We start from the raw sequence: 27,477 nt of genomic DNA on the forward strand, positions 1-27,477 counted from the left end.
GCTCATCATCCCAGTGAGCAGCATGTGTTAACAGCTCATAACCCATCTGCTTCAGGGGCTGCTGCTTACCCAGCCCTGCCCTGTCCTGCAGGGCTCTCCCATGGGCAGATCACCTCCTTTGCAGGGTCCTTATGGGCCCGCTGCTGCCCATCCTCCCCCTCAGAGTCTATGGGGCAGATTGGGCTCTCCAGAGGAACATCCATTTTTAACACACAAGGCATTTTCTGATGCACTCTCTGGCTTTGAGTTTCCTACAGATCAACCCCCAACTCCCAAAGCAAAACCCCTGGGCACGCTGCTGTAGGAGACATCAGTTTGTCCACACACAGTGCCTGCTGCCCGGAGAACGTGGCTACGATTGGCACATCAAACCTGAGGCACAAAGCTGCTGTGGTGCCCAGCAAGTTGGGCACGACGAGTTCAAGCCCCAATGAACGATAACATGAGGCAGTGTTAAGTCTCAGACTGAAGCCCCATGTCTCCAGCTGGGGCTGCAATGGCTCAGGCTCAGTTACCAAAGCCCTTTGGATGAGTAGGGGAGACGTTCATCCATAGAGTACATGCTGCAAGCCAGGGTCCCCCACCCAGCTCCCAAGGCCTCGCTGCCAGCAGGATGAAATGCAGCTCAAGGCTTCAAACTGAAGTACTGAGAGCAGAAGTACATACAGACAATGCATGCATGGCAAAGAGATGGCAGAGAAGGATAAACACACAGAGACACGACAGAGAAGGATGAACAGGTTTTTGGTTTGGTGTTTTTTTTTTCATTTTCTACGTTTATTTTTATTAGATGAATGCATGAAAGAGACGTCCAAGAAACAAACAACCTCCTGCTCTGACTTGCAATGGAAACAAACAATTTCTTGGCTGACATAAAGTGAAGTTCAGTTTGTACCACGGTCACACTTTGTACCACGGTCACACTTTGTACCAAGCAACCTTCCTCTTTAGGGACTGAGCAGCAAGGGACCAAGGAGTGGCACACTGCATCATACCAGCTTACTCAGCCTATAAGCAGAACAGAGTCAGCTTCTGCCTGCAAGTGCAGGACTGGAGTTTCACCAGCATGGAGACTCCAGAGCAGCATTAACCCAACTGGCAGCATTAACCCATTAAGCCAGTAGAACAGCAAAGGTAAAGCTGAGATGTTAAAATAAAATCAGAGAAAGGAATGGATAGAAGTAACATAAAAAGCACAGCTGCAAACAAAACAGAAGCGGAATCAGAGGGACTGACTGGAACACACAGATTTGTTATTTATTATTTATATCCTGACTTGATCTTCCATATGTTACTACTACTGGCAATCCCAACACGTTCAGTGCTCCATGTTACACAAGCTCTGAAGAGCGCAGAGCTCATCACATCCAAACAGCTTTAAACCAACCCTGCCAGGCTTTTCAGTGCTCTCTTGTCAAGGTAAGCTGATGGTTCTCAGTACCTCGTGTAAACAAGCCTTGTGGTTTTAAGCATTCACATCTGAGTCTGCTCCTCCTTATGGTATTGCAAAATTGACCATTGATTCCTTTGGGAACGTGAACAGAGATTTAGCAAGCAGGCCTTGACATCAGAGCAAAAGACTCATGCAACTTGATTTCAGTTCCTCTAAAAAGGTCGTATCACCATTAGGTTAACAGGGGTCATTGAAAATCTCCATAGCTCAGCTGCAAAACGAAGGAGGCTGGTTCTGCAGGGACACCAGATCAGATCACATAGCCCTGATTCTGCACCTGATAATACGCTCAGGGGAAGCAAGAATTCTATTCAAAGCTGCTTGGGCCTAAGGCCCGGCTGTGACAGGCTGGTCTATACGCAGATCCCACTCACACCAGGTTTCTCTACCTTCGTTTTTCTGCAGTTTCATTCCAGCAGTAAAAACAGATGAACAATACAGAGGAGTTAAGAGGTTTCCCGTACTTCAGTCCTTCCCATCCAGTTCCTCTGCTTCCCCCAGCTTCTAACAAACAAGATTTTCTGCCTCCCCCACCCCCACCCCACAGTCTGTACTGAGCTTTGCAGGAATCTTCCCAGTTCTGATAATCATCAGCCTGGTCCAGACAGGCTGGGAATCTCCCCAAGCTCTTTAATGCTAACATAGTTGTTTAGGTTTCCTATTCTAAGGAGCAAAAGAGACAGAAGAAATGGAGAAAAAGAATAAAACAACAACAAAAAAAACCCCAAACACTACTTAAACTTGAAATCAACTCTTAACACCTCTGCCCTGACTCTTCTTTGCCTCTGGGCTACATACCAGTGACAACTGGAACTACCTCCTGTTATTTCTTTATTTTTTATTACACAGAAAATAGAATAGCAGGAAAAAGACAAGACAAGAGGCAGAAATGACTTGATAAAAGCAACACAAAGATATGGCAGCATCTCTCAAGCACTCCTGCAAGCTCCTGTGAGAGACAGCTCTAAGCCTGCACACCTAGCTCACTGTGTGTAGGGTAATGGGGAGAGAGCAGAGCTTTCCACTCATCTCCAGTGTGCCAGGGGGACTTGAGATGGTCATTAAAATTCAAGGGGACACCCAAACCTTCAGAAACACTCCTTGTATTGTTCTCACAAGAAGTCTGTTCCCTTCTTCTGCCTGCAGCTCCTTTGCACTGATTTGGAGGTGCAGGAGACTTGAAGTGCCTTAGAGCAGATGGAGAATTTATGTGACTGCTCCTCCCAGTGGATGCACGCCACAGGAGGGTGCATATCCTGCTGAGAGGATGGACACCAGCATGGGCACATTCTGAGGTGGGGTGCCTTGCTCTGCTTCCTGGAGAGTCCTCAACTGCTGCTCCAAGGAAGGTCAGTATGAACCCAAAGGACTGGGACAGCACAGCTTCACTTTTCCTTGTGCCATTCCAGCTGCTGGAGGAGCAGAAGACAGGGAGAGGCAGCCAGAAGGTATCCACCCCATCATGGTGTGCACAGAGGGATTCTGGCCCCATGCTGTGTGTCCAGCACAGCCAGCAGCCTGGCTCCAGTAGCAATCCCATGCCTGATGTGCCTGGGAAGTGACATCTGATGCTGCAGAAGCCATGGCAACATGCAGGAAGCAGGCTGCTGGCAGAGCTGGCCTGGGAAACCTAAAGCAGCACTGACACCTTCAGGAAGGGGAGACGAAGCTCAACACTGGCCTCAGCTTGTCTTTTCCCTGCACTGTGCCCTGCAGGGCTCAGAGCCTACTTGGGAGGTTCCTGCTTGAGCTGGCTCCTCCGATCCAGCTTGCTCATGACCTGTGTGATGTCCACAGTGGCAGCAGCTTCTTTGGCTTTGGCTTCTTCCTCCTGCTGCCTCAGGATGATGGGGCTGGGGCTGGAGCGGAGATGACGGCGTCCGAATGGGAAATTGGAACTGTGCAGGAAGAGAAAGAAACAAAAGTGTGAAAGTCCATTATTCCTCTTTTTGTTTGCTAGGCTGACGAGTGGAAGAGGAACAGAGAAAAGAACACATCACCCAGTCTGGCTCTGACGGTGCACGTCTTGTTTTGAGAAGCTACTGCAGTTCAAGTTGCCTACATTTGCTGTGCAACTCTCACCTCGGTTTGGAAGGAGCCATTCCAAGCCTTCCTGTTCTCAGGCTGTCTACCTTGTATCACCCACAGATAAAACACCTTTCACCTTCACTGTGTAGGGTGTAAACAGTTTTGTCCAGGCAGAACAGAGCAGAATCCATGGAGGATCCTGCAGCAGCTCTGCATCTCCTGTGGCAGCCAGTGTTTCGTGGCTGAGAGTTCTCATGCCCTCCCTCCTTCCAAGAAAAATGCCACGATTAATGCAACAATCACAGCATTGCTGAAAAGACCCAACAGGCAAAGCAGCTGAGTTATCATCAAGCAGATTCTGACTGCACATGAAGCATTTCCAAAGGGCTCACAAATAAGCAGCATAATGAATCTCAAAGAAAGGCATCTTCTTAGTGAAAAAGGATATTTAATTAAGCAAATATCTAAATGACAGTAATTTTGCTGTAACCCAGCCTTTTTCAACCCTTCTGATAAGAAAAGCAAAAACCCACAACTGTGCTTAGTTTCACTTGCCTTTTTTTGACAGTTTCTTGTGGCACAACAGCCTTGGCCAGCATTTCCTTGTATACTGGAGACTTTAAATAGCGGCCATAGGAGTCCTAGTAGGAGAAAAAGGGGAAGCTGGTAGTTATGGGCTTATTAAAATCACCACCAAATATATCTGCTCGGGAGCCAAGGAGGCTGGGAACTGGAAAGCCTCACCCAGCAGCCCAAGTGACTTCGCTTTTTCAGGCAAATGTAGATACTTAAACCAAGAGCTTTTCATCTTGTAAAATTCCCATTAATTTTCATCTCCTAGTAACACTTCCCAGGCACAATCCAGGTGTCCTACAGTCACTGCAGGGTGAAGAACTCGTGTTTCAGAAGCCAAACCTTTCAGCAACTGGCTTAAAATCAACTTTTGCTTTCGTTGTCCATTTGCAATAGCTGCTGATTTGGCCGACAGCACTCCTCCTGGCTGAGCACAATTTGAGCAAGGGGATATTTAGAAAGCAGGACTTCTAGCAGACACCTAACCTCGGCCACCCCGGGGGAAAAAAGCAGCAGCAAAATACAAAGACCTGACCCAGTGCTTGCTTAAGTCAGCAAATCTGAGGGATTTTCAAACAGAGGCCACTCGAAAGTGACAGCTGGTAACAGTCAAAGACATGGAAAGGCCCCCGAGACCTGGAATCCCCCCGAGGCTTGGAAACAAATAACAAACCTTTTTCATCAGCATGTAAATGTGGGTCTGAGCAGCGTCTAAAACATAGCGATGAGGGTGCTTGAGGCCTTTGACAGTGATGCCCATTGTTGTGCCATCGATGTTAATCCAGCGCCTAGCTCCTGGAGCAAGGAAGAGCCTACAAGGAGAGGTGGATCAATGGTATCATTAACAAGTGAATTCCCGGAGATTCCTCTGTCTGTGGATGAAAGGAAAAGTCCCTCCAACTTCCCACTACAATTTGCTGTAAATGACCTCCAGCAATTAATCTTCTCTCCAGCAAAGTGAGCTGTGACATTCAGCCACTTCCTCTTGCAATGTAACACACAATATAAACCAAATTTCAGCCCTCTGGAAGCAAAAAGGGTCTCTCTACTCACTCTGTAGCAACCCTATGACATGAATAAACTGCTTGGGTAATGACAACGGGTGGAGGGAGAATACGGGACTCATGTAGGGAGTGTAAGAATGTAAAATCATCACTCACTTGTAAATTTCTTCTGCTTTTTCTTTGACCTTGGACTGGTCACCATATTTGAGATCCTCACAGGCTTCCCAGAAACTCAGGTTCTCTCCTGCACAACAAGGATTCGGTGAGTACAGAACGAGACCAAGAAAATCTCATTTATTAACTCCTAAACTGAATTTGTTTGGTTCAATACAACAGAACCCCAGTTCAGAGTCTCTCTAGTTCTTACAGCCACCCTAAAAATCTCCTGGAGACTGAAGGAGGAAATGGCTTCCCACTGCAAGAGCATGCAAATTCAACCATCTCCAGCTAGTCTGGGAACAGTCCCCTCACACGAGTGCCCCGTGTGCAGCTGTATTGCATGTCCTTTGCCACTAGGTGGTATTGCATGCACTGGCTGCACAGTCGCTCTGCTTCGGGACTTTTCTCTCTGTTAGAACTCACGGCATCTATTGCAAAGGCACGGATTTCTCCCGGTGCCCCGGCTCAGCTGAGCAGCATCCTGCTGTGCGCCCCAGGCACTGAGAAAGAGAGACAAGGGACGCACCACTGAACTCCTTCTTCAGGAAGAGCTGGAAGTTCTGCCGACCTTTCGGGTCTCGGATCAGCTCGCTGAAATTAAAAGCCCATCGCTCCACGCGCATTCTGGTGGGGATTTCCACTCTGCAGAGGTTGAATACAAACAGTACTGCCAGTTTCATGAGGTCTGTCTAAATGACTGATTAATTCAAACCAAAATGTTGGGATGTCAGGAGACTTAGTGCTTTCTGTTTTCCAGAATGCTGTAATGAGCTCCTTAAGTCAGCCCCGCTAAGGAAGCAGTAATGAAACAACTTGGTACACAATGGGATGAGAGTTTATCTTGGACTTATTCTGCTTTCACAACGCTGGCCCATCCTGAAGGAGGATATCACTGTTGCCCAAAGCTTTCACTCTGTGAAGGTATCCTCTGGGGCTGTCTTAATGGGATATTGTCACTATAACAGGATTGCTGGTCTCAAATGAGAAGCTGCATGCTTCAACCCCAAATTATTGTATTAACAACACACAATTAGCAAATACTATCTGAATAGGAACCGAGGGAGACCTCAGAGAAGGGACGGACCATCAGTACATGTCCCCAGTCCAAACTCCCAACTAAGAAGCCAAATAGTTGAACTCTGAATTGCTAAACCATTGGCAGGGGCTATATTAGCAAGGTTAATACTAAATCAAGTGCTATACCTGAGCATAACTAGTCATATTCTACCTTTGTGCTAGTAAAACTGAAGTCATCCAAGGGAGTATTAGGCCAATTGAGCAGCTTCTAAGTGCATACTCCCAACATTTTAGGAATTTCCATGGTGTTAAGCAAGTATTCCCCACAGACACTTATTTTAGCCATGTCAGAAGGGGAATTGTTGCCCTGCTCATGATCACGGACTGAATATCATGATGAGATCAGTGGTTCCCCTTTCTGATTTCAACCAGCATAAAGGTCAGTGTAAACCACAAGCTGGCAAAAAAAAACACTACATACAGCTTTGCGTTGAGATCCCAGAAATCAGGGTCATCTGTTATCCAGGGGTTGCTAGGGAGGCATCCAGACAAGATAGGATCATTGGAGAGAAACTGCTCAGAGTACTTCACAAGCCTGCAAGTTAATTGAACAAAATTAAAATCGTAACTCACAACAGAATTGCAGCCAGGCCCATTACAACCAAATGAATGGCTGCACAGACTATGGGTATGCTCAGAGATGCTGCCTTACCATGGAGATCTGCAATGTGGCCCCTGCCTACATACAAAAACCGATTCAGTAGCACAGTTAATCTTCTGCACTTCCCAAACAGAAATGTCCCAAGCATCTTTCAAAGCACTGATTTTGTAAGGTCAAGTTCTGGGATATCCAAGGCTCCTTCATCACCTCCTTTTTGCCCTCTCACTTCAAGGAAGTGGGACTAAGCCCCCAAAAGACTGCTGTCTCCTTCTGCAGCCAATAGGTCAGATAGAGAAATGCCTGCCCCCATGCTGTTTTGTGCCACACACTGCAGAGAAAAGGAAAGCAACCATTGCATTTGCTCAGATTGGATCCTCTGCAGCCTCCCCACAAGATGTAAGAGATCCCAACAAGCTCTGGAAGAGATAAGGCAGAGCTCAAGGCACATCCTGACTTCCCTCTCCACTCACATACTATAAAGCCCATTCCCATGTATGAGGGCGAGGGCTCAGCACAACACAAAAATCTCCCTATCCTAGCAGGAACCAGACAAACACTTCTACCTTCTAAGTCAGTGAGACTTGTAATTACAACCAATTTCACTAATGTCCTGGAATTTTAATTCTCTCCTCCCTTTTTCATTCTTGAACGAAATCATCTGGTTTCTCTGTTTAAAATTCCCTCCAGGCCAAACTGCTTTTATGTGCTCAAAGCAGGGAGTGCACTGTCCAAGGGCCTGTTGCTAACAGGCACCCTGGCATAGATCCGGTGATTATATAATGCTTCTGCACAAAGTATAGCACAGGTTTGGCACAGAAGTGCTTGATCCTATCTTTTCACTGGAAATGCCAAGGCATTCAGCACCTGCATAATTCTCTCCAGTCCATGCATTCTAATTAAGCTGCAAATCTAAACCTGTCAACTCAGGTAACATCATTCTGTTCTTTTAATGATTAATGCTTTGCAGCTCCTCCTAAATCAATGTGGTGCTCTGATGCACGCACGCTATCTAGTTACTGATCTTATCCTCATCAACAATAATTTGATTTGGAGCCAATTCCACAGCTGAAGATGGAGATCCAGCTTTCCCAAGTGTTTTGTGCTCCATGTATTGGGCATAATTCTTTATAAGACTAGTGCTAATGTGTAACTTTAAGTACCCCAAATTCCTGGATGATAGACAGGTGCTCCCAGTTCCATCCCACAGTTCAGATAACCGAGACAAAGAGAGTTTTACGTGAGCTGGGTGTAAATGACAGACAAAGGATCAAAACTGCTTGTGCCTTGCAAGCTGTGAAGATGGTATGACTATATTCATCATCCTAATTCATTCATCCATGTCTGTCTTTCTATGAGGGAACAGGCCCAAGCTCCACGTTTATCTTGGATTTGAGAGGAACTGCTGGGTAGCACTGACAGGTATGTAACACGGCACAGGAGCACACAGCCCAGCCATCAACATACAAACAACAGGCTGTGCTGCCACCACAGCCACTCCCAAGACTGAATCACCAGCTGCAAGAACAGACAGCTTCATCATCTCACTCAGAGATGAGCAGCAAAGACTAATTAATGTGTGGACAGAAGGAAACCAGGACTTACCCTCCAAGGGAGACAGAAGATTTCACTCTGGACTTCATGATGGCCTGCTGATAGTACATAATCTGAAAGGGATCAGACATGCCCACGGTTAGGAGAAATGAGATATGCAGACAAGCCCTCTCCTAGGAAGGAGAGAAGTAGTACCTACAACAAGGAGCTCTTCTTCCCAGCAATTTATTGGATGTCCAAGGAATCACAACATCCCTAAACTGTCAGGGAAAAATGGCTATTTTCATTGAGCTCACTGAAAATACCAGAAGAGCATTTTTCAGTGTGAAAGTAATGAAAACACACACTCCATGCTATAAAAGAACTGCATAGTAGCTACCATTCTCAGCACCTAGAAATGCTCCGGATGATTTAGCATGTAATTATCATTGATCCTTGGCTGTCTCTCCACTGGCGCCATTGGATGCATCTCCTGTGATTTCCCCACCACTAATTTTGATCTGTTGGATTTTAGCCCTGCTATCTGCTCTTGTTGAGCCTTCAGTGCTTCTTCATGTCACTATGAGAGCTGCTGCCCAGCCGCTGCAGTGGGAGGAAATGTGCTGAGAACACACTGACCAAAAGCTCTGTGGAGCACAGACACTGCCAGCCAAACCAAAGTGTCCTTAGAACAGATTATCCCCTGCACAGGGGGGCTCTGATCCCTCGAGTAACAGTGATAAAAGTAATACATACATGTTGGAACAAGCAGTAATCAAGGAATGACCAGTTACCTCTCTCCTATAAGCATCCATTGTTTTTTTCTGTAAAATAAAGAAACAAAAATAAAGGAATTGGGGTGGGTGCTTTCACTCATCCTCTTTGAGACACGAAAACATCATTGCACTGCTGCTGTCGTGCAGTGCTCTCCAATTAATTCTCATTACAAGTAAAATCAAACATAGCAGCTCAGCTAATCAGGGTATCATCAAAGCTAAGAGCATCCACACACCGTAAATCGTTCCATTAGCTGTATTTACTGTTAGCACTGCTTCTTCCATCACAGCCTGCCTGTATGCCTTCAATTAAAGAGGTATTCTAATGGAGCTAAAATAGATTCGTTTACGAGACACAGATTAGATCATTCAATATTAGGTAAAGGAGACAGGAACCAACACATTGCAAAATATAAACACCACAATTAAAAGCCTCAGAAGCTGTATCTGCTGTGCAAAGGGTGCTTACGTTGTGATTTGAGTATCTCAGACTATGTTACATGTCATCCACAAATGAGCAAGCAATTGAAGGCAAGAAATTAACTGCAGGGTGTTTATGCACACATCTTTCTTTGAAGCACAGTTACTTTGTGTGAAGTAAGCTTGAAGAAGGAAAGGAAAAGACAGCCTAAATCAGAGATGCTCCCAGCAAGCCTTTAAAGGCTTCTGCAGGCTTTCAGTTCTGCGTTTCCTGTTCTAGCTAACAAGAGCCATGCAGATAATCTGCAGACCAGAATTATCCTATCTAATTAACCCTGCAGCAGACAGTGGCCTGCAGAGTGCCTTGTGGAAGCACAGTGTCTGTCAGCCACGAGGAACAGAACATCTGCTGCCAAACAACACAGGCAGCCTGCTTCTCTTCTCACTAAAGAACCTGCAAAGTGCCGCCCCTGTTTGAAGGGGACTGTAATGGAGACACTGATACAGATCTGATTTTGCATTTTAACCATGATCAGCAGCCCTGCTCAGGAGGGAGAAACTTCTATAACTGGAAGAAAAACATGCACATTTTGCTGTAAACTGGTTGTTTTTGAGAGGGCACACTCACCATCTCAGTAGCAGGAACAAGATATGCAGCAGATCAGCCACTACCACAGAGCCATCCCCTCTGATCCTAACACAAACCTAGCCTGGCTGGTGTAGTACTAACAGGAATCCTCACTGTGTTGGCATTGCAATGGGAGGAAGCTTTTGTTACTGGAAATACCGTGACCAGCTCTGAATGACTGCATGACTGAATGACTGCATAATCTCAGCTGGGACAAGCAGGACAGCAAACACTAGTTGCACCAGCAGAGATGCCCTGCTGGCTGCACACGAGGAACTGCACATGAGGGGTTAAGGGATGCCAGTAGGAGTACAAAGCTGCTGGACAATAGGATCATTGGCCACAGGGTTGTGCAGCTTCCATTGCTCATGAGAAGGTTCCTGGGACATCTTATGAATAACAAAATGATAAGACCTTAATATCAGTTTTCACCCTTCCTGGCTCTTGGCCATACTCCTGATGCCAGACAAACTTTCATGCAGGCATCACTGCTTCCTCTTTTTTTCAATGTTAACACTGTTCCATACACATAGTAGAAATATAGGCTTCATTTACTGACCTAGAAATGCCCTCATCACAGAACTCTGTTTGTTTCAGGCCTCCTAATTCCTGCACAATAGGAGCTCGCTATCTCCTTGGGGAACCTGAGATACAAATCAGGCCCTATTAGATTTACAGTGTGCCAGCTGAACCGTTCCATTTGATGAAACTGAAGAGTGCCCAGGGCTTTTACTTAGGGAAAATCAACCATTTAAAATTCCTAGATGATTTTAAAAGGCCTCTCATGTCTTCTTCTGTTTTGTCAGGTGGGTTCCTTGACCAGGTGCAGTGCAGTGGGGTGAAGAGAAGGTGGATGCTGGCATAACAGCTTGAAGGCAGCTCATGTGGTAAAGTTGTATTAGTCTTCTAGAGGGATCTTAGCGAGGCAGGCAGCACACCACACACACACAAGACAAACAGCTGCTGGGAAAGAGAAGAAGAACTTGGTAAGTTGAATGTTACACGGAGCAAAAATAGAGCAATTAAAGTGTCATTACTGCAGAGAAGTCATTTGTGTATGCAAATAAAAATCAAAGCCTATGCCACATCTGCAAACAAATTACTTTGAAAACCCCAGGGAATCCACCTGTCACAGCCTGAGCAGGTAGATCAGCCCTCTGCACAGGTCCTGGGAAGCTTAGGAGCACTGGTGGGGTACCCCAAGGCGGGGAAGGGATTGCATAGAAAAGGGGCTATGGCACAAGAAGGCCAACACTGAACTGGAGAGGAATCAAATGAGCCCAGCACTGAGTACAGCATCCATCAGCCCACCCCACTAAGGGCTACAACTGCTGGCTGTGCTCAGCCCTTTCCAGCTCTGCAACTGGGAAGGATCTCAGCTGTTTCGTCCCAGAGCTGCACACCATTTCATTTCCCTTCTTCCCAAATATCCCATTCTTTCTCCTATCACCGGTGTTTTTAGCTTCGTTGTTATAAGAAACCCTGAATATTCTGTGTCCTTTAGAACACTGCCAGTGATCACCAGTTTCTCCATCCTGACCTCCAGCTGCCAAAGTGCCCCATAGCACCCACCCACCCTCCATCATTTGACTGGAAATCACATTTGGAACAAAAGAGTCATTTCTTTTAATGAGATTAATTTTGCAATGCTCTTAATGAGTGACTTATCACAATTACTGTGGATAAGCTCCCCAGCCCTTCAGGCTTCAAATCAAAATGGCAATTAGTGATAAACCTCAGTCTGTCTCAGGTTGAGTGCCACACAAGCTCCTCCCTAAGAGGCACAGCAGCATCCTAACCCCTGTATGGCCTTGTCACCCCTTGCTGCAAAGCAGCCACTGAGGCAGAGCTGGGAGCCAGCCCAGGCTCTGAGCCCAGAGCTGATCCATGTGGCTGAAGCCAAAAGCTCCTACAAGAGCTGGGATTTCTCCAGCTTTTTTTTTCAACTGGATAGACCTCCTCTGCTCCCAGTGTGGGTCTTTCTGACCACACTGTGGAAGCTAATGGTGACTGCGTTTTTGCCTGTCTGGCCACTATCCAGTGTCTACAAAGGCCAGGAACAGCTGGACAACAGCTTTTGTGCATATGCCCAGACAGAGCTTGGAGCAAAGAACAAACACAGACCATGGTTATCCAGAGTTCATTTCAGACCTGGTCACTGCAAAACTGCCTTGCAGTTTGCCTCTCCTGAATGCTGGTATTGCCCTCCCTCCACCATACAGATAAACACCATGACAGTGCACTCCAGAGACCAATTCTATCTGCGTCTAATATAAGACTATCTAAACATGCATCTCCGCTGTGTTGATGTTTCCACCCCCACAGCTGGAAATAGATTTTTAACTGTCCAGATGTCTGGTTTCCTTCAATAGCTGGGTTTCCTCTATCTTGTTTATTTGCTTCTGATCCTGTTGTTTCAAGAAGAACGAGGGTTGCAGAGGAAGTTGTGTGTTTATCAGGCAGCCAAACTGACAGAGGCTTAAAAAAATTAAAGTCCTGCAACAATTTGTTGTAAAGAAGACTGCAACAGACTGTTGCATGTAGCTCATTTGCTGCATGCAACTGAAGAGTATTTCATTCACAAGTCCCCAAATCTAGCATGATGATTCCGGCCAGCCTATGCATCATTTAGAAAGGCTTTCTGCATCCAGAAGAATGCAGAAGCAGTATCTACAGAGGAGACAGTGGGCTCTGCAGTTGCTTGGTAACTCACTAAGCAGCAATGCTTGATCATGAGCCTGAGACCTGGGTAACAAAAGGCTAAAGCAGCCCTTAATTAGCTGATCAATGGACAGCTACTACTGCCTTACACCCCGACCAACTACAGCTCCCAACTCACTGCAACAGTGTGCCCACGAGTCAGTGATAAAAGTCCCCTTCAAAACTGTGCAACGTTTGGCTGAGCACCTGTTTATCAATTAGAGAGGGAGCCACCCACCAGAGAGTCTGAGGCAATTGAAAAAAAAGATGTGTGTACCAACATCAGCTTCAAAGAAGTCATTCTGATGTTGGAAATGAATTATCAGCTGAATTACTCAGCTGTCAAGAGAAAAGTAAACTAATTGGCCAGTATTGCCAAACCGGACTGAGCGGGAACAGAGCAACAAATCAATTAAATGGGTGCTGGATTTGTGCACTTTCTGCTTCCATTCTTTCACCTCTGTCAGAGCCAGAAGGGTTGGGCTCACAGAATACATCAATGAATATAACCCATGCTGCCTTTAGCTAAGGCATGTCCAACAAAGCACAGCCCAGCTCTTCACTCACAGACCTTGGGCCATCCTTTCTGTTCAAAGGCTGTTGAACCACAGGTGCTTGAAGAAAAAAAGCTACAAGTCCAATGAGGGATGTATGACAGCTTTTGGCTGAATCGTGTTCTGCCAATTGCTCTTTCAAAACCAAAAAGAAGAACAAGAACAACTTTTCCTCTCCAGCTCAGGCTCCAGGCAGCTCCGAGATAAGTTTAAAACAAAAAGGCAGTGAATCACCCCAGAGTTGGTGTCCTTTGGCTCAGGCCCCCAGTAACCCTCAGTCCCTTATGAGATGGGGAACTGCCCCTTCCTCCGGTGCCCAGGGTGTGAGCTGAAACGGGATCCTTCAGTTCACTTCTGTGTTACCAAACAACTGGCAAATAGCTACAGGCTTTCTGACTGTTTGCAAACTGAAAATCTCCTTCCATGTCAGCTGTAAAACTGTGGGCGAGATGTTGGCTTTCTCCTCTTTTCCCTTTCTCTCTCTCTTTGCTCCTCTCCTGCTCTCAGCAGCTGCTAGTTATGGCATGAAAAAAAAAAAAATCAACCCCAAACCTACATTTTGCTCCTTTTCAGTATCTATGGTAACAGAACACAGTTGGCCAAAGCAATTATCCTGCTTCTGGCTGTTGGGATGTTTAATGCTGTTACAAAAATGAGAAGCTGTGGGAATACAGTGAGTTCAATTGCAGTAACATTTGCATTTAATTGCTGAGACACACTTTGACTTCTCTTTCAAATGAACACCATTAAGTGCACAAACGCAGGCTCCTTTTAAAGGGCTGATGGAAGAGAAGACAGGCTCCTCATCCACTGCTTTCATCTTACTGTGAACTCTAAACCAGTCCCTCCCAGTTACAGCCTCCAGTCTCAGTTCATTAATTCTGTTTATGGTGTAGCACCACAATATACATTCTTAGAGAACAGTTTGTGCCTCCGTCCTTCACACCAACTTTGCTTTTCACCACGTATTACTTTTCTGGATGTATTCTGTTATTAAATATTTTAAAACTGGATCTATCCTCTGATTCTTCTTACTGCTCAAGCCCATACTGAGCTCATTCAGCGCTAATAACAAGGCAGCTACAAGCATTTGCAGGTAGAAGATTCCTTCATCCAGCTTCACCTGCAGAGAAAGCATCTCCCATAGCTACACGCTCGCACTGACTGATGTGGCAAGAAAGTTGACAAAGTACTTTTTTAACAAAGCCAAAAGAAGCTGCCAAAGCCTATTTTGAGGGCTCCACACCCTGCGGGCAATGAGACAGCCTCAGCTTCTGGCCTGCTTGGCTGTCATGGCTGAGCTGACTTGCTCTGCTTGCATTCTCCAAAAGAACCACAATGCCAGCAACACCGCCTGGTTCCTCCCAAACAGATTCAACAGATGTGAAAAAGTGTTTCCTCACCTGGTTTACCTTATCTTCACTGGGATCCGTTACACGGTCTATTCCATATTCTAGGACATCCAGCATGCCGGGCTGTTATGAACAGGAAACATCAAAAGCTTTGCTGCTCACTTGTTTTAAAGTCCGTTGGACACACTAATGGATGAGGAGATTCCCAAAGCCTGAGGGCTGTCACTCATTGCTCTCCACTGTGACCTTACCCAATGCATGAAATGAATGCTTTTGACTGGAGGGCAGGGAGCACATCTCAGCACAGCCCTGTCAGGCTGTGAGCAGAACAGCTTGGCCTGGCATTGTCGTGCACAACACTCCCTGGGAACGCTCCCCTTTCTACACAGGTGCTGCAGCTGAACCTCCCTCCCTTGATTCCCCAACCCCGAGGCCCCTTTTCAGCTTTCTCAAGTGTTCCCTGTGGTGAAGTAATGGGATGCAAACCCAGACTCATGCCCACAGCTGATCCCCAGCAGGGGAAGGACTTATCAGGGGCTCTAAAGGAGGACCTTTGTAAGACACAAAAGCCACATGCTGATATCTTCAACTTACAGGAGTTCGGTTCACAAGCCAGTAGGCTCTCTCCTGGCAATCCAGAGCATACCTGTCCGCCTTCTTCCGCTCCTTTCCTGCCCTACAAAGCCAAGAAGAACAGGATTTCACTCTACCAGAAGAAAACATTATTTCTTCTCTTTAAAAAACCAGTAGGGTGACAAAGGGGACACATCACCAGCCTCCCCACCCACTGGGTTCCAGTCTGCCTGCCCAATGTTCTGATGCAGGCTCCAGACCACATCTTATCCCAGTTAATTCTGGGTTGTAGGTCACACGGTTCACATGGTCACACGTGATTGCTACTCCTCCCTGCTTTTAGCTTTTGAGAAATCATCTTCTTCCTGAGCTCAGCTGGGAACAGACACATCCTCTTTTGAGTAGACAGACAGCCCTTTCAGGGAGTCTCGTGCTAACAACCCACTACTTGCAGTCAGTCTTGACTGATGTTTAGCCATCTCAGACATCACCCGGCAGTACATAAGGGTCCCTATGCAGAGGTACTGCCCATACACATTCTGAGCCATCCCTCAGTTCAGCATTTCTCACAGAAACAACATGGAAACAGCACCAGTGTTCCCAGGCACTACATTTCAATCATCTCCATAATTAAATAGAAGAGGGACTAGCATGGTTTGGGTTTGAACCAAGTAATTTTTCCTACATCCAGTAAGCTGACCCATAACTACACATGGACATCTCTGATGCTTGAGCTAGAAGGAGCTACAGGTCATGAGGGCTTGCATGCTGCAGCATCAGGCCTCAGCTTCTGCAGGAAAATCTCATCAGGTGCAAAACCTGAGCCTCCTGTAGTGCACCAACCGTATGCAAAAGCCACTCGGAAAGAGGCTTGCCCTTGAGTCACCCACCCCTGCTCTCACCCTGACAAACCACCAATTTCACATCACTGGTGGTCAAAGCCCAGGCAGGGAAAGAAACACAGATACAGAAGGAGAGAGTGAGACGTTGCAAGCAGACCTCCACTCCTTTGAAAACAGTTGCAATCCTTCACTCGTGAAGTGCAAATCGAACAAAGTTTCCACATCAAATGGAAAAACCTGCAATCTGATATGAAAGGCAGGTTTGTTTCACAATTTCGAGGGGTACTTGCAAGTTATTTTAAACCTGCAGCTTATGCTCTAAACTGTAATTTAACTGCATAGCAGGACAGTGAAGCTCTGCTTTCTCATCCCCTCTCCTCTGATGCGAATAACAGAACGCAAGTCAACTCACTTATACTGCTCTTTGGCCTGCATAATAACAAAATCCCACTTGTAGTTTATTTTTTTATTGAGCATGTCGTAATGTTCCTGGAATAAAAATAAAAAGGCAGTTAGTGTGAATATTCTGGACAAGGCACTCCCATGTTAGGGTTTTCTTGACTCTCTATAGCTCAGCTCGGCCAGGCTGCTGACTGAGCCAAGAAATCTGGATTGTTCTGAATGTAATTATATGAATTGCAACAGTTTAAAAAATACCACAGCAAGGAGAGCAATTATTCCTGCTAAAATTATCATTGACTTCAGAGTATTTTTCTGCACCAGCCGATTTTTCACTTCCACGGTTTTGGCTTTTGATACCACTGGAGTAACACCTCATTGCAATGAGGTGACTTTTTGCTACACTTCATTCATAGCAACAGAGGGCTAAAGCTCTAGCAAATGAGGGGTTTGCCATGGAACAAGTACAGTAGCTCCTCACCTTTTCATATTCTTCTAAAATCCCTTTCCTCTTAATGTTCTTCTTTGCTAGGTAAATAGCTGTGGAGGGAGAAACAAATAAGCAGTCAGCTCTATTTAGGCAAACAACTCCAAGAATAATTAATAAAATGCCTACACTGCAAATACAGGAATCTTCATTACAGTATCCTTCTGAGCATGAGCTCCAAGCTCACAAAAGCTCACTGAAGAGAAACAAACTTTGTGCTTTGCTTTGCCATCAGTGCCACACAAGGCATTGCATGGGTGGAAGCAGCCATGCACAAGTGGCTTCCACCAGCAGCTGCTCCTCCTTTGGGAACTCAGCCATGATTTCACGGGCCAAAGTTTGCTGAGCCAAATCTTTAAGATACTGAGGCTGTTAGAGTTCGTCCTCCACGTTTTCCAAATGCAGGCCAATGTTCTGTTTCAGCTTCTATTAGAAACATTCCAGTGTAGAATGTGCTCTTTTTCAGATCTACAGCATAAAGTAGATAAAAACCACAGAGGACAACCCTGGTATAAACAAACCCATCTGTGAACGGCACAGCCTAAAGGAGTAATTAAGCTGATCAGCCCAAGTTTCATGACCAGCCCTACGGTAAAAAAGCATTACGATGGCAGCAAAAGATTGAAGGGAAGAGGTGTCAGGAGATATTGGCAGTCAGTGTGCATTATGCGAAGAAAGAATCATCTCTGAATGCAGGGCTTGATCCAAACCTACAGAAGATAGTTTGAAGCTCAGATCCAGGGATATACTTAACTACTCAGGGAAACCTAACCTCATGTTTAAAGTCTTCCCAACACAGCAGAGTATTTTAGATGCTTTCCAGTCCTACGTCTCTGGTTGGAACATAAGAGAAGGATAAACCCTTATATCAAAGGCACACAAGGTGCATGCATCCAGAGCATTCCCTCAGTTCAGCATTACTCACAGTCATTCACAAGATAATATAAAAGAGAACACAAGAGCTGGTCATACCATGTGGAAACACAGCATGAAAAGACGAAGAGCAAGCACAATGCAGGACTGTGTACACAAACACCTGGATCAGAATTACCTCTCCTAAATACAAAGCTATCACTTACCATAGTCGGTGTCATCAGCAGGCCAGCTTTGTGCAGGCCAGAAATACGGGGTCTGCAGGAAAACAAGCTTTTTGTTAGTGAAGAACAGCCATGAACTCATGCCAAGTAGCACGAAGCATTGCCCACTCTGGAAGGAGAGAACAGCTTTTCCATACCCAGAACCTCAGCTCCTTAGCTGCATGTTGGCATGCACAGTGGTGCAGACCAGCTACAGCGTGAGAATTGAAGTCATCAGACTGACAATTTCAAATCCACTTCTGCTCTACAGTCAAGTGTGTCCAGCCTTTCCCTGGAAGAACTCGCAGCTATTTTTAAGTTGAGCTGGAGCAGTAACTTTTAAGTTAAAGGGAGTACCACAGTTTGCCTGTAATCTGTGCCCTGATATGACATCTGACTGGGTGATCCGGCCTCTAGCTGCTCCGTGCATCCCTTTTTCCTCCTATACACTGGTTGATCAGCATGGCTGCACAGCAGGGACTCATGGTTTCAGCTCCTGGGGAACTGCCCTAGGTGCCTGTATTCAAAACTTGTGTGGAACTCCCTCCCGGTGGCACTAGACAAAGTGCAACTTACCTGAAACCTGTACAGGATGCCATCTGTCCTGAGGGTGAGATTCTTTGGCTCCTGAAGAGGGTAGATGTAGCCATATTTGACAAACAGGTCCCCCAAGTGCAACGCCTCTGAAAATAGGGAAGGTAGAAGTTTTGATTGCATGGGAACACTGCACTGGAAATTAGAAGTGAGCTGCTACTCAAGAAGGAAGAATTCATCTAGGAAGATCTCAGACAAATCTTCAAGTCTTATAACTCTAATCTGAAAAGGCATCATAACCTTACATTTCTACCCACCTTCATTAGTGATCTGCAAACGCTGGAGAATCCACTGAAATATATCATTACCTGCAAAGCAAAGAAAATATTGGGCACTTGAAACCAGAAGCGTACAATTTGTGGGCCAAAATGACAGCTTTCCAGTCCTCACCCCTAACACAGCCTGGGAGCTCAGCAACTGCAGATTCCTCCTTGCAAATGTCTCTTGCACGACACATTTAAGAGCACACATAAAATGAACAACCAGCAACTCTCTGGCCATGCTGTCATTATAGCTTTCTTCTGACCAAGCAGGAGCCGGTCTTTGGGAGTGGGAGCACAAGGCAGCAGGTTTTATTTTCACATTCTGGGAGGCAGATTACACAAACCTCCTTCTGCTTCAATAGGGCCAGGCAGAAATGCACTCAACCCCAATCAGCTATTGATCTCTTCTCCCCATGGTCCCCTAGCATTGTAGGTTGTGATGCTAACCTTTCTTGACATTGCAGCAATGACTTAACTTTCTAATAAGGGCTCAGAGCTCTTATCCTACAGCCTGCTTCCTGAAATAGAAGAAATTAAAAGATTATCTCATCAATCATTTTTAGACAGCTCTCTCTGCATTATCTCCCACAGGTACACATTTAACATGGAGGTTTCTTTGCCTTTTCTCATGTAAGCCATTTTACTGATAAAGAATTTACCTAATTCACTTCCTGCACGCAAACAGCAAAGTTCTCTGCAGTGAATGTGTGTCCACAGATTGATTTGTTCCACTGTCTTCCCCATTCCATCGTTAAAAATTAATTAACTTCTCAAACCAATCGGTATGCATGCAATTTTTGCAGCCCTAAAAATGTCACAGTTTACAGAGTGATGACTGCCACACAACTGTAACTCACATGCCCATCAGAATCTGATGACAGTATATGACTTATGCAGGAGGAAACTCGTAACAATTCTGGTTAAGGAACCAGAATAAAGCAGACAGAACACAAAGACAACAAGCACCTACGGGCATCTTCCCTCCACATTATCTAGCCACAGACTGTTAGGAAGTAGTATTTTCTTTTGGGCAGACATCAGGAGAAGCACTCACTCCCGGTGCACTTAGACTAGTTGGCACAACGTCTACATCAATGGGGCAACTTTTCTACAGCACTGCCTTAACATTCAATAAGAGCTAGCAGAGGCCAGGACAGATCTTTTGCAGATGCAAAACAGTCCATCAAATTTCACTCATAGCAGTTATTTAAGGCAGGAGAAGAATGTGCCATAACTACTGAGGGTGCTCCTCAGAACAAGCTTTAGACATCTCCTTGCACTGACTCTGACTGGAGCCATGGGCAAATGGTTTAATCTGCATGTCTCTGCTTCTGCATTGAAGGAAAAAGGGGGCAAGCAATATGCAGAGCCTGCAGGGCTTCACAAATACAGCCAGGATGAATTAATTTGTTTGGGCTAAACTTTTTCCCAAGTTGCCCAGAGCAAGCTCACGGGTCTCAGCAGGAGTTTGGTTCTGAATTTCAAAGAGCTGCAGGAAAAAACGAAGCAGGAGAAAATACTGGTACAAGTGTGTGTGAATATTTATAGTGGAGGATCCCTCACAAGTGCTGCTGTGGAGGCTTGGAGAACAGGCAAGCATTGCTACTGATAGTGCATCCTGCTGCCCTGTGCAAGGAGTGAGCAGTCATAAAGAAGGGCTGTGAAAAGAGCTGCCTGTAATACTAGGCTTGACACATCACAGCCCAGCTATGCGTCTGCTTCTCCTCCAGCCTCCTTGAAGGAGGCAAAGCTGTCATTTAGAGGTAGAGAAGTAGGCTGAATATTTTATTCTTTTCCTGCAGGTTGAAGAAAAACAATTACTGTCAGAAAACATTTAAAGCACGACTAATAGTTTGTTGTTCATTTCTGATGTCATTGTGATTACAGAGGCAGAGTGGAATCAAGTTCTAATATTTATCCTTCTTTATGATCCAGCAACACCAGGAATACAACGGGTCTGGAGCCCAGAGCACCTTTTCACCTCTACTCCAAGAAAAAGCACAGCAAGTTGAGTGGAACTCACACGAGAGAGCTGTAAGTGCACAATTAGAAATCCTTGTCTCTAATTCCAAGAGCTAGGAATAAATCGAGACAAGTGAGAATGAGATAAAGGGGGCAGGCATGTCTCAAAGGACAAGCAGCAAATGTTTATCAGGAACACGGGCTCTGTTGTAGAATAGCTTGGGTTGGAAGAGACCTCAAGGATCATCAAGTTCCAATCACCCACCACAAGCCAATCGCTGGATCAAGTGCTAGGTCGGATATCCCAGGGCTCCATCCAACCTGGCCTGAAACACCTCCAGAGATGGGGCATCCACAGCCTTACCAGGCATCCACGCAGCAACAACCTGGAGATGGACAGGGGGTCTTCACACAGCTTTGCTGAACTTGGCCACAACTCTTCCCTTGGAGTTCTTACCTGCCACAGCATGTGGGATGTTTGTGATCATCACCCTCTGAGTCTGTGTCTTGATGCCCGTGTCTGGATTCTGCATCTCCATGATAAGTGCTTCAATCTGCAAAGCGTGGAAAGTTGCTTTTATTGCACAAACCCCCAGCTGTGCACAGACTCACAGACACTGTATCATTTACCAAGGGGAAAAAAAAAAAGAGGCAGTATTTTGGCTGGCAACCAAACAGCAAAGGTTCTGTTTCTGGTCTGCAGATAATAACCAGACAGGACTTCAGGAGAGCAGCAGGAAAAGCACACTGCTTTGCTCCAGGGCTGAGCAAGAAGTGCAAACACCAGGGAGATGAGAAGAGCTCATCCTTTGAGGAAGCACAGCCATGTTAGAACCAAGCCTCTGAAGCAGGCAAAGAATCAGTTACAACAGGGACCAGCATTTACACGTGGGAAAGGCGTTATCCTTCTCTGACACTTGACTTCCTGATAACAGCATCCCAAAAGCACAAGCATCCCACTTGTGCTCAGGATGGGTGGGCCTGGCACAAGCTCACCTCCTTGTTCCATGTGATGCTCAGCTGAGGGCTGAGAGAGCTCTGGCACTGTGAGTGATGCTCTGATGTTTGCTTCTGCTTCCAGAGATATTAAATCAGAATTGGTCCAACAAGACCAATTTGGTCTCTCTGCACATCCATTTCAGGAGAAGCTGTAGCTTTTTAACTAAGATTTGTGGATTTAACAAGTGTGACTTGATGACACTTATGCACAATGAATGGCATTGTTTTCACAGGCAACACAGTGACTTTGGCCCCGAGTCTTGCCAAGTTCAGTGAGGATTTAAGCCCATAGTGACAGAATGCAATCTGGGTTTAACAGTAAAAGTGTATTTTCAGCTGTTCTTTAAGCCAGTGTCAAATTAATACTAAAACAGAGAAATCTGGAAAAAATTCACACTAATACTTGTATGTAAATACTTACATAAATACTTTAAGACAGCAAAACCAGACCCAAAACAATGAAATGTGATTTTTTTTGGGTGATGTTTTAACTGAACCCTAGGTTTCCTGGGCTGCAACACCAGAGATAGGGCTGAAGGACACACAGAATGACCATATTCAGCACTCTGCCTGCTGCAGCAACAGCACCATCTCTGCCAGACCCAGTATTTCCTCACCCCAAAGGACACTGGGATTCAGATACAGGAGTGCCCATCACAACTGGACTGCTGCACTTGTTGCCTGCAAGCAAAGCAGTACAGCACAGCATGCTCTGTCCCAGTCTGCATGGCTAGAGCACCTCAGGGCTGCCCTCCCCTCCTCAGTGGGTTCCAGACAGATCTTTAGCAGCCAAGAGTGTGGAACTGGCCTGGAAGCCCCCACACACTTCCCAGCACAGCATGTTCTCTTTCGCTAATGAGCAAAGAGCTCCTGACTGTCGTCACATTCATTCTGTGCCAGGTTCCCTCTTATCGATGGAAAAATAACATATATTAAAAAGAAACAAGCAAGAGGAGCTGCTGCAGGGGGGGTGCCTGCTGCTCTGCCTGCAAACCAGGCACTCTGCTGATCAATACTCTGCCTGCCTGTTCCTCCCCTCCCAAGGGAACACTCTGCTTTATGGCAGGTTGCTGGAGGCAGGAGTTGCTCTCAGCACCAGCCAGCCAGTGGGAGGCCAGAAGGGCTGCTTAAAATATAACAAGAACATTTGCTTGCTTTGCTAAGGGCTTTCACACATTTTGTCACACTTTCAGCCAGAGAAACATTATCTGGCTTCAGTTTTGTACAGCTAGAAGCCACTTCCTGCCTTTGATGACGGGTGGAGATGTGCAGAGAGGTAAATATCAGCAGGAAAACTGCTAACGGATCCAGGCTATGGGGTGAGAAACGCCAAGGGAGGAGCTCAGCCCCCTCATACCAGGCACGGGCATTTCCATTCACAATGTCAGACACATGTTCCCAACAGGCTCCAGCTTCGTGCAGGGTGCCCACTCCTGGTGCTATAGTTAAACATCTGCTGCCTTCTCCATCGGGAATGCGCAGTTCTAGTCCCACTCACTGCCTAGTAAAGATCATCCCTCCCCACTCTGACTCCGCAGGTAGAAACACAGTATTTCACTGCTACTCTGGGCTCAAAAGATTAACTCAACCAGCTTTCTAGGTCTGCAGTTAACAGTCCTGCATGAGTCATTTGTTAACCAGCTAGAAGTCCCTGCTTTTCCTTAACCAAGGCTGAGAGGAGGAGGAGGATTTTTCCACCCCACCACAGCAAAACAATCCAGCATCAAAGAGAAGTAAATCCACAGATGGGGAAAACGGACTGCAGCTGGCTCTTGTGCCATACATTGTCTTTTCTCACTGGATCACCATCCCTATTCCAAATTAAACTCACAAGGAAACAAAACCAAACCAAAAGACTGCCCTGCCTAGCAGCACATGCTGCTTCTCACCAGGAATGCTCACAGCATTTCACACAAACAGCACTGGTATTTCCACTTTTGGATGGGAAGGGCCCTAACCTTCTGAGATGCCTTGGTGATGAACTTCTTGTACCAAGGAGAACAGCGCAGGGAACGAGGAAGGGAATCACCTTCCCTTTGCCCTGCCTGTGCGCTCAGGCTGCCTCACATCCACTGGACAAAACACATGGCATTAAAGAAGCCAAGAGGCTGACAGCTCAGCTCTGGCAATGTTCTGTACCCCATTTACATGGAGAGCAGGAGCCTACAGAGAAGCCCACTTCAACCACAACACAATTCCAGCATCTTTAAAAACAGACAGACAAGAAGCAACTGCTGAATAGTCTCAGATGGGAGAATTCAAGCCAAGATGGAGCTGGGCTGGGGAGCCCTAACAATGCTGTGGATCTGGTCTGTCTCTGGACATCAAGGAGCTGAATAAGGAAGAGGCAGTGAAAAAGGCAAGCAGCATCCATCAGCCCAGCCCACGAGGTATGAGTCATGATGCAGCTCATGTAGCACAGCAGAGGAAAACACAGAGCCCACCAGGTGCTGGGAGCACAGCCCCATGCTGCTGCTTGCCTTGCTGCCTGCCACCCTGTGAGGCCAGATCCTCACTGCTGGGGTAGCAGCCACTGAGAGCTTGCTCTGGTTCAGACTACCAAACATTCACAACATCTGAGCTGAAGCACACGTAGCTGAAACATGCATTCTGGAGGCTTTTTCCCTGTTCTAATAGAACACAGGCAAGAAAGTCTTCCTGCCAACGCAGATTAGGAAAAAAACATAACATTCAACCTAATTTCCTGAAGGAAGCCCTTCTCCTCCCTGGATCAATCAGAAGCTGCCTGCTGGAGAACCAACACATGGAGACAAGTTGCAGCTGCGTGGACACAGCAGGACCAGCAGCCTCATGGCACTGCAGGAAACCACGCTGCTGGCACAGACCCACGGCTACAGCAGACATGTCAGCCCATGGCAAAGCCTAAGCACAGGCTTAAGCAATTAACAAAGCTTCTCCCTACGATTTTAGCTCCTTGAGGCTCTAAGCCTGCGAAGTGTTCACTGGATGCATGCCGAGCATCTTCAGCTCCCCCCGACAACACTGAAGGACTCAGTATTTCAGGGGATGTGGGCTGTACACACTGCAGTGTAACAGCTGAGGCTCTGTCCATGGCTTCCCCAAGGACTGTAAAAGCAGAGGAAGGAAAGCAAAGCCAAGAGCCAAGGCCTGTTCATTGACCATCCATGAGTGCCCTTTTACAGCGCCAGCAGGTCTCATACTCCCAAAGCACTGTAGCTACTCAGCCCCCCTGCTTCTTGCAAAGTGAACTGTACGTGCTCCATAAGCAGTGCTGTATTTTAAAAGACCTTCCCACCCGAGGAGCTCAGAGCACTTTGCAAAGACCACTAACACCCGCCGAGCAGCTGAAGCACAGCTGTGGGAGGCTGTTTTCACAAAGCATGCAGCCTCTCCTCTACACCTCTGCATGAAACCCCACCGAAGTATTACTTAGTGCAGAATGGCCCCATGTATTTCCACCGCAGGGCTTCCCTGCCAAGTGTATCTTGAAAGACACAGTATCGAGAAAGGTATCATTCCTGCTTCCTTCCTTGTGAAAAGCACAGCCAGACTCACACCTGAGCACTGAATAGCCTCTGATTTCCTCACTTGTACCCCCGGACCCTTTGTGTCTCTATAGATCGTAGGCGTTGCAGGAGAGCTGACTCGAATAGCAACTGGCTGGCTGTGCTTGTCACTGGAAACTCAGCTAATTCCGCTCAGCAAGATAAGCCACAGGCAGGAGAGGTGGGTGGGTGGAAGGAAAGCTAGCTTAACACCCTGCTTTTTAAAATCTCTGCAGCTCTTGGTTGCGCTAAAACCCAGTTACACTTCTGAATGAATGCTACAGGGAAAAGAAAAAAAAACAACACTGAATACTTTACAACATTACGCATCACATCCAAAAGCGTAGGCACGCATCTTCCCACTCTTTCAACTGTTTGTGGTCACAAATACGCTCATCTCTGAAAACGTGGAAAGAGGCAGGAAGCAAGAGCTGGCCGTGACACATGCTCATAAAGCAGATAGCGGGTGGGTGGGTAGGTGGGCAGCCCCGGCCATGGCATGGAGCAGAACGGGGCAGCCCGGTGTTGAAGATGAGTTTTCCCCTAGGAAATGGATGAGTTTTAAGGATTTGGGGGAAAAGATAAGAGAGGGAAGGAAAACATCTCTATAATTCAGCTAATAATAATAATAACAACATAAATCACTTTAAAAATGACAGCTTTCTCCCCGTGACCTCAGCCACCGCTGCCGGGGGGGGCTCCACGTGGCCACACGGCACAGCCAGGCAACACACTCCCGGGGGGCTCTGGTGAGGAGATCCCAGCAGGATGATACAGACAAGGGGACTCCTACCCGGAGCACCGCATCGCACGGCACTATCATCCCGAGTAACGATCTTGTGCCCCCGGTGCTGAAGCCCAGATCGGCGCTACCCGTCACCCGGAGCTGCTCAGCCCTCACCTTTTTCAGGAAGGCCATCCGCGGGCGGTAGCGCTGCCCCTGGTCCAGCCGTGCGACGGTCATGGTGCTGCCGATGGAGCGGAAAGAGCGGCGGGCGAACGAGCGGGATCGGCAGCTCCAACAGCGCACCTGGTTACAGCCCCCGGCCACCAGCTCCTTGTCCTCGCCGAGGGTGGCGCCGCCGCTGTGCGCCGCAGCCAATCCACGCTTCTTTAGATGCAGGCGTGGGAAGCACGGCGCCCGCCTCGGGGCGCTACTGAGACGGTGGGAGCTGCAGGGAGCACGGCCTGCTGATGGGGGATGCTGCACAGAGGAAGCTGTGCTCGTTAAGTGTGCTGCTGGTGTGTGTGTGTGAGGAGCAGGCAGCAGCTGGCACAGCCCCCCGCAACGCTGCTCGCTCCTGGAGAGGAGTCCGCTGGTCCGCTGTCATGGAGCAACGCGAGAGGCAAGCAGGCTTTGGGCAGCTGCAGCACCACCCGCCTGTCAGCAAGCTGGGTGCTTTTGGGAACTCAGCATTTGTCATGGGGGGAAATGATGACTAAGGGTGACCAGAGGAACAGCACAGGGTTGCAGGGTGCTTCCTCACGACAGAGCTGGCTCATGTTTGGGTTTGGGGAACAGAGCTTGACTGGTAGCACTGGAAACCAAGAGTTTTGTGTCTCTGGTCTCTTTCAGAGAATGGTGGGATTTAGTCCTGCTGCCAAGGTTTGGCCAGACAACACAGCCAGGAGGAGAGGAGGTCCTCACTCACCCACCCAGCATGGCCAGTGTTCTCGTACACCCCACAGACACACATGAAGATCATACAGGTGCATTTATACCCTGCACGTTCACATGCAACACATCTGTTTTGAAGTTGTGCAATTGGAGCATCCACACGCCCCGTGTTCATGCTTTGCTGCTTCTTGGGGCGCTGCTTTCCCCAGCACAGTGACTGCTACTGCTCTGACATTATAATCCATGGTTCACGGGCTGGAGGAAAGCACATTGGCTCTGAAT

At 47.0% G+C, this 27,477-nt stretch overlaps 1 protein-coding gene across 1 annotated transcript; it reads right to left on the reverse strand.

Moving 5' to 3' along the window:
* Positions 1 to 765: 765 nt before the first annotated feature.
* On the reverse strand, positions 766 to 26,682 carry RGS9 (regulator of G protein signaling 9). Its single transcript, XM_072351764.1, has 17 exons — positions 26,479 to 26,682; positions 21,509 to 21,605; positions 19,084 to 19,134; positions 18,809 to 18,915; positions 18,236 to 18,287; positions 17,151 to 17,209; positions 16,683 to 16,759; positions 15,450 to 15,531; positions 14,916 to 14,978; positions 9,220 to 9,249; positions 8,498 to 8,559; positions 6,716 to 6,829; positions 5,744 to 5,859; positions 5,215 to 5,302; positions 4,728 to 4,866; positions 4,037 to 4,122; positions 766 to 3,351 (listed from the first exon to the last, which is right to left on the reverse strand). The coding sequence occupies exons 1-17, from the start codon at positions 26,539 to 26,541 to the stop codon at positions 3,180 to 3,182; spliced, it is 1,458 nt and encodes a 485-aa protein (XP_072207865.1). The 5' UTR covers positions 26,542 to 26,682; the 3' UTR covers positions 766 to 3,179.
* Between the last annotated feature and the right edge of the window lie 795 nt (positions 26,683 to 27,477).

Source organism: Excalfactoria chinensis, chromosome 17 (assembly GCF_039878825.1).
Source record: "Excalfactoria chinensis isolate bCotChi1 chromosome 17, bCotChi1.hap2, whole genome shotgun sequence".
Lineage (NCBI taxonomy): Eukaryota > Metazoa > Chordata > Aves > Galliformes > Phasianidae > Excalfactoria > Excalfactoria chinensis.

Excerpts from the sequence above, each read along its gene's own strand:
- RGS9 (XM_072351764.1), bottom strand. The coding sequence starts at position 26,541 with ATGACCGTCGCACGGCTGGACCAGGGGCAGCGCTACCGCCCGCGGATG. Across the intron at positions 9,250-14,915 it reads CGGATCCCAGTGAAGATAAG|AAAAAAACAATGGATGCTTA; the intron begins GTAAACCAGGTG and ends TTTATTTTACAG. Across the intron at positions 5,860-6,715 it reads TGGGATCTCAACGCAAAGCT|AGTGGAAATCCCCACCAGAA; the intron begins GTATGTAGTGTT and ends CAACCTCTGCAG.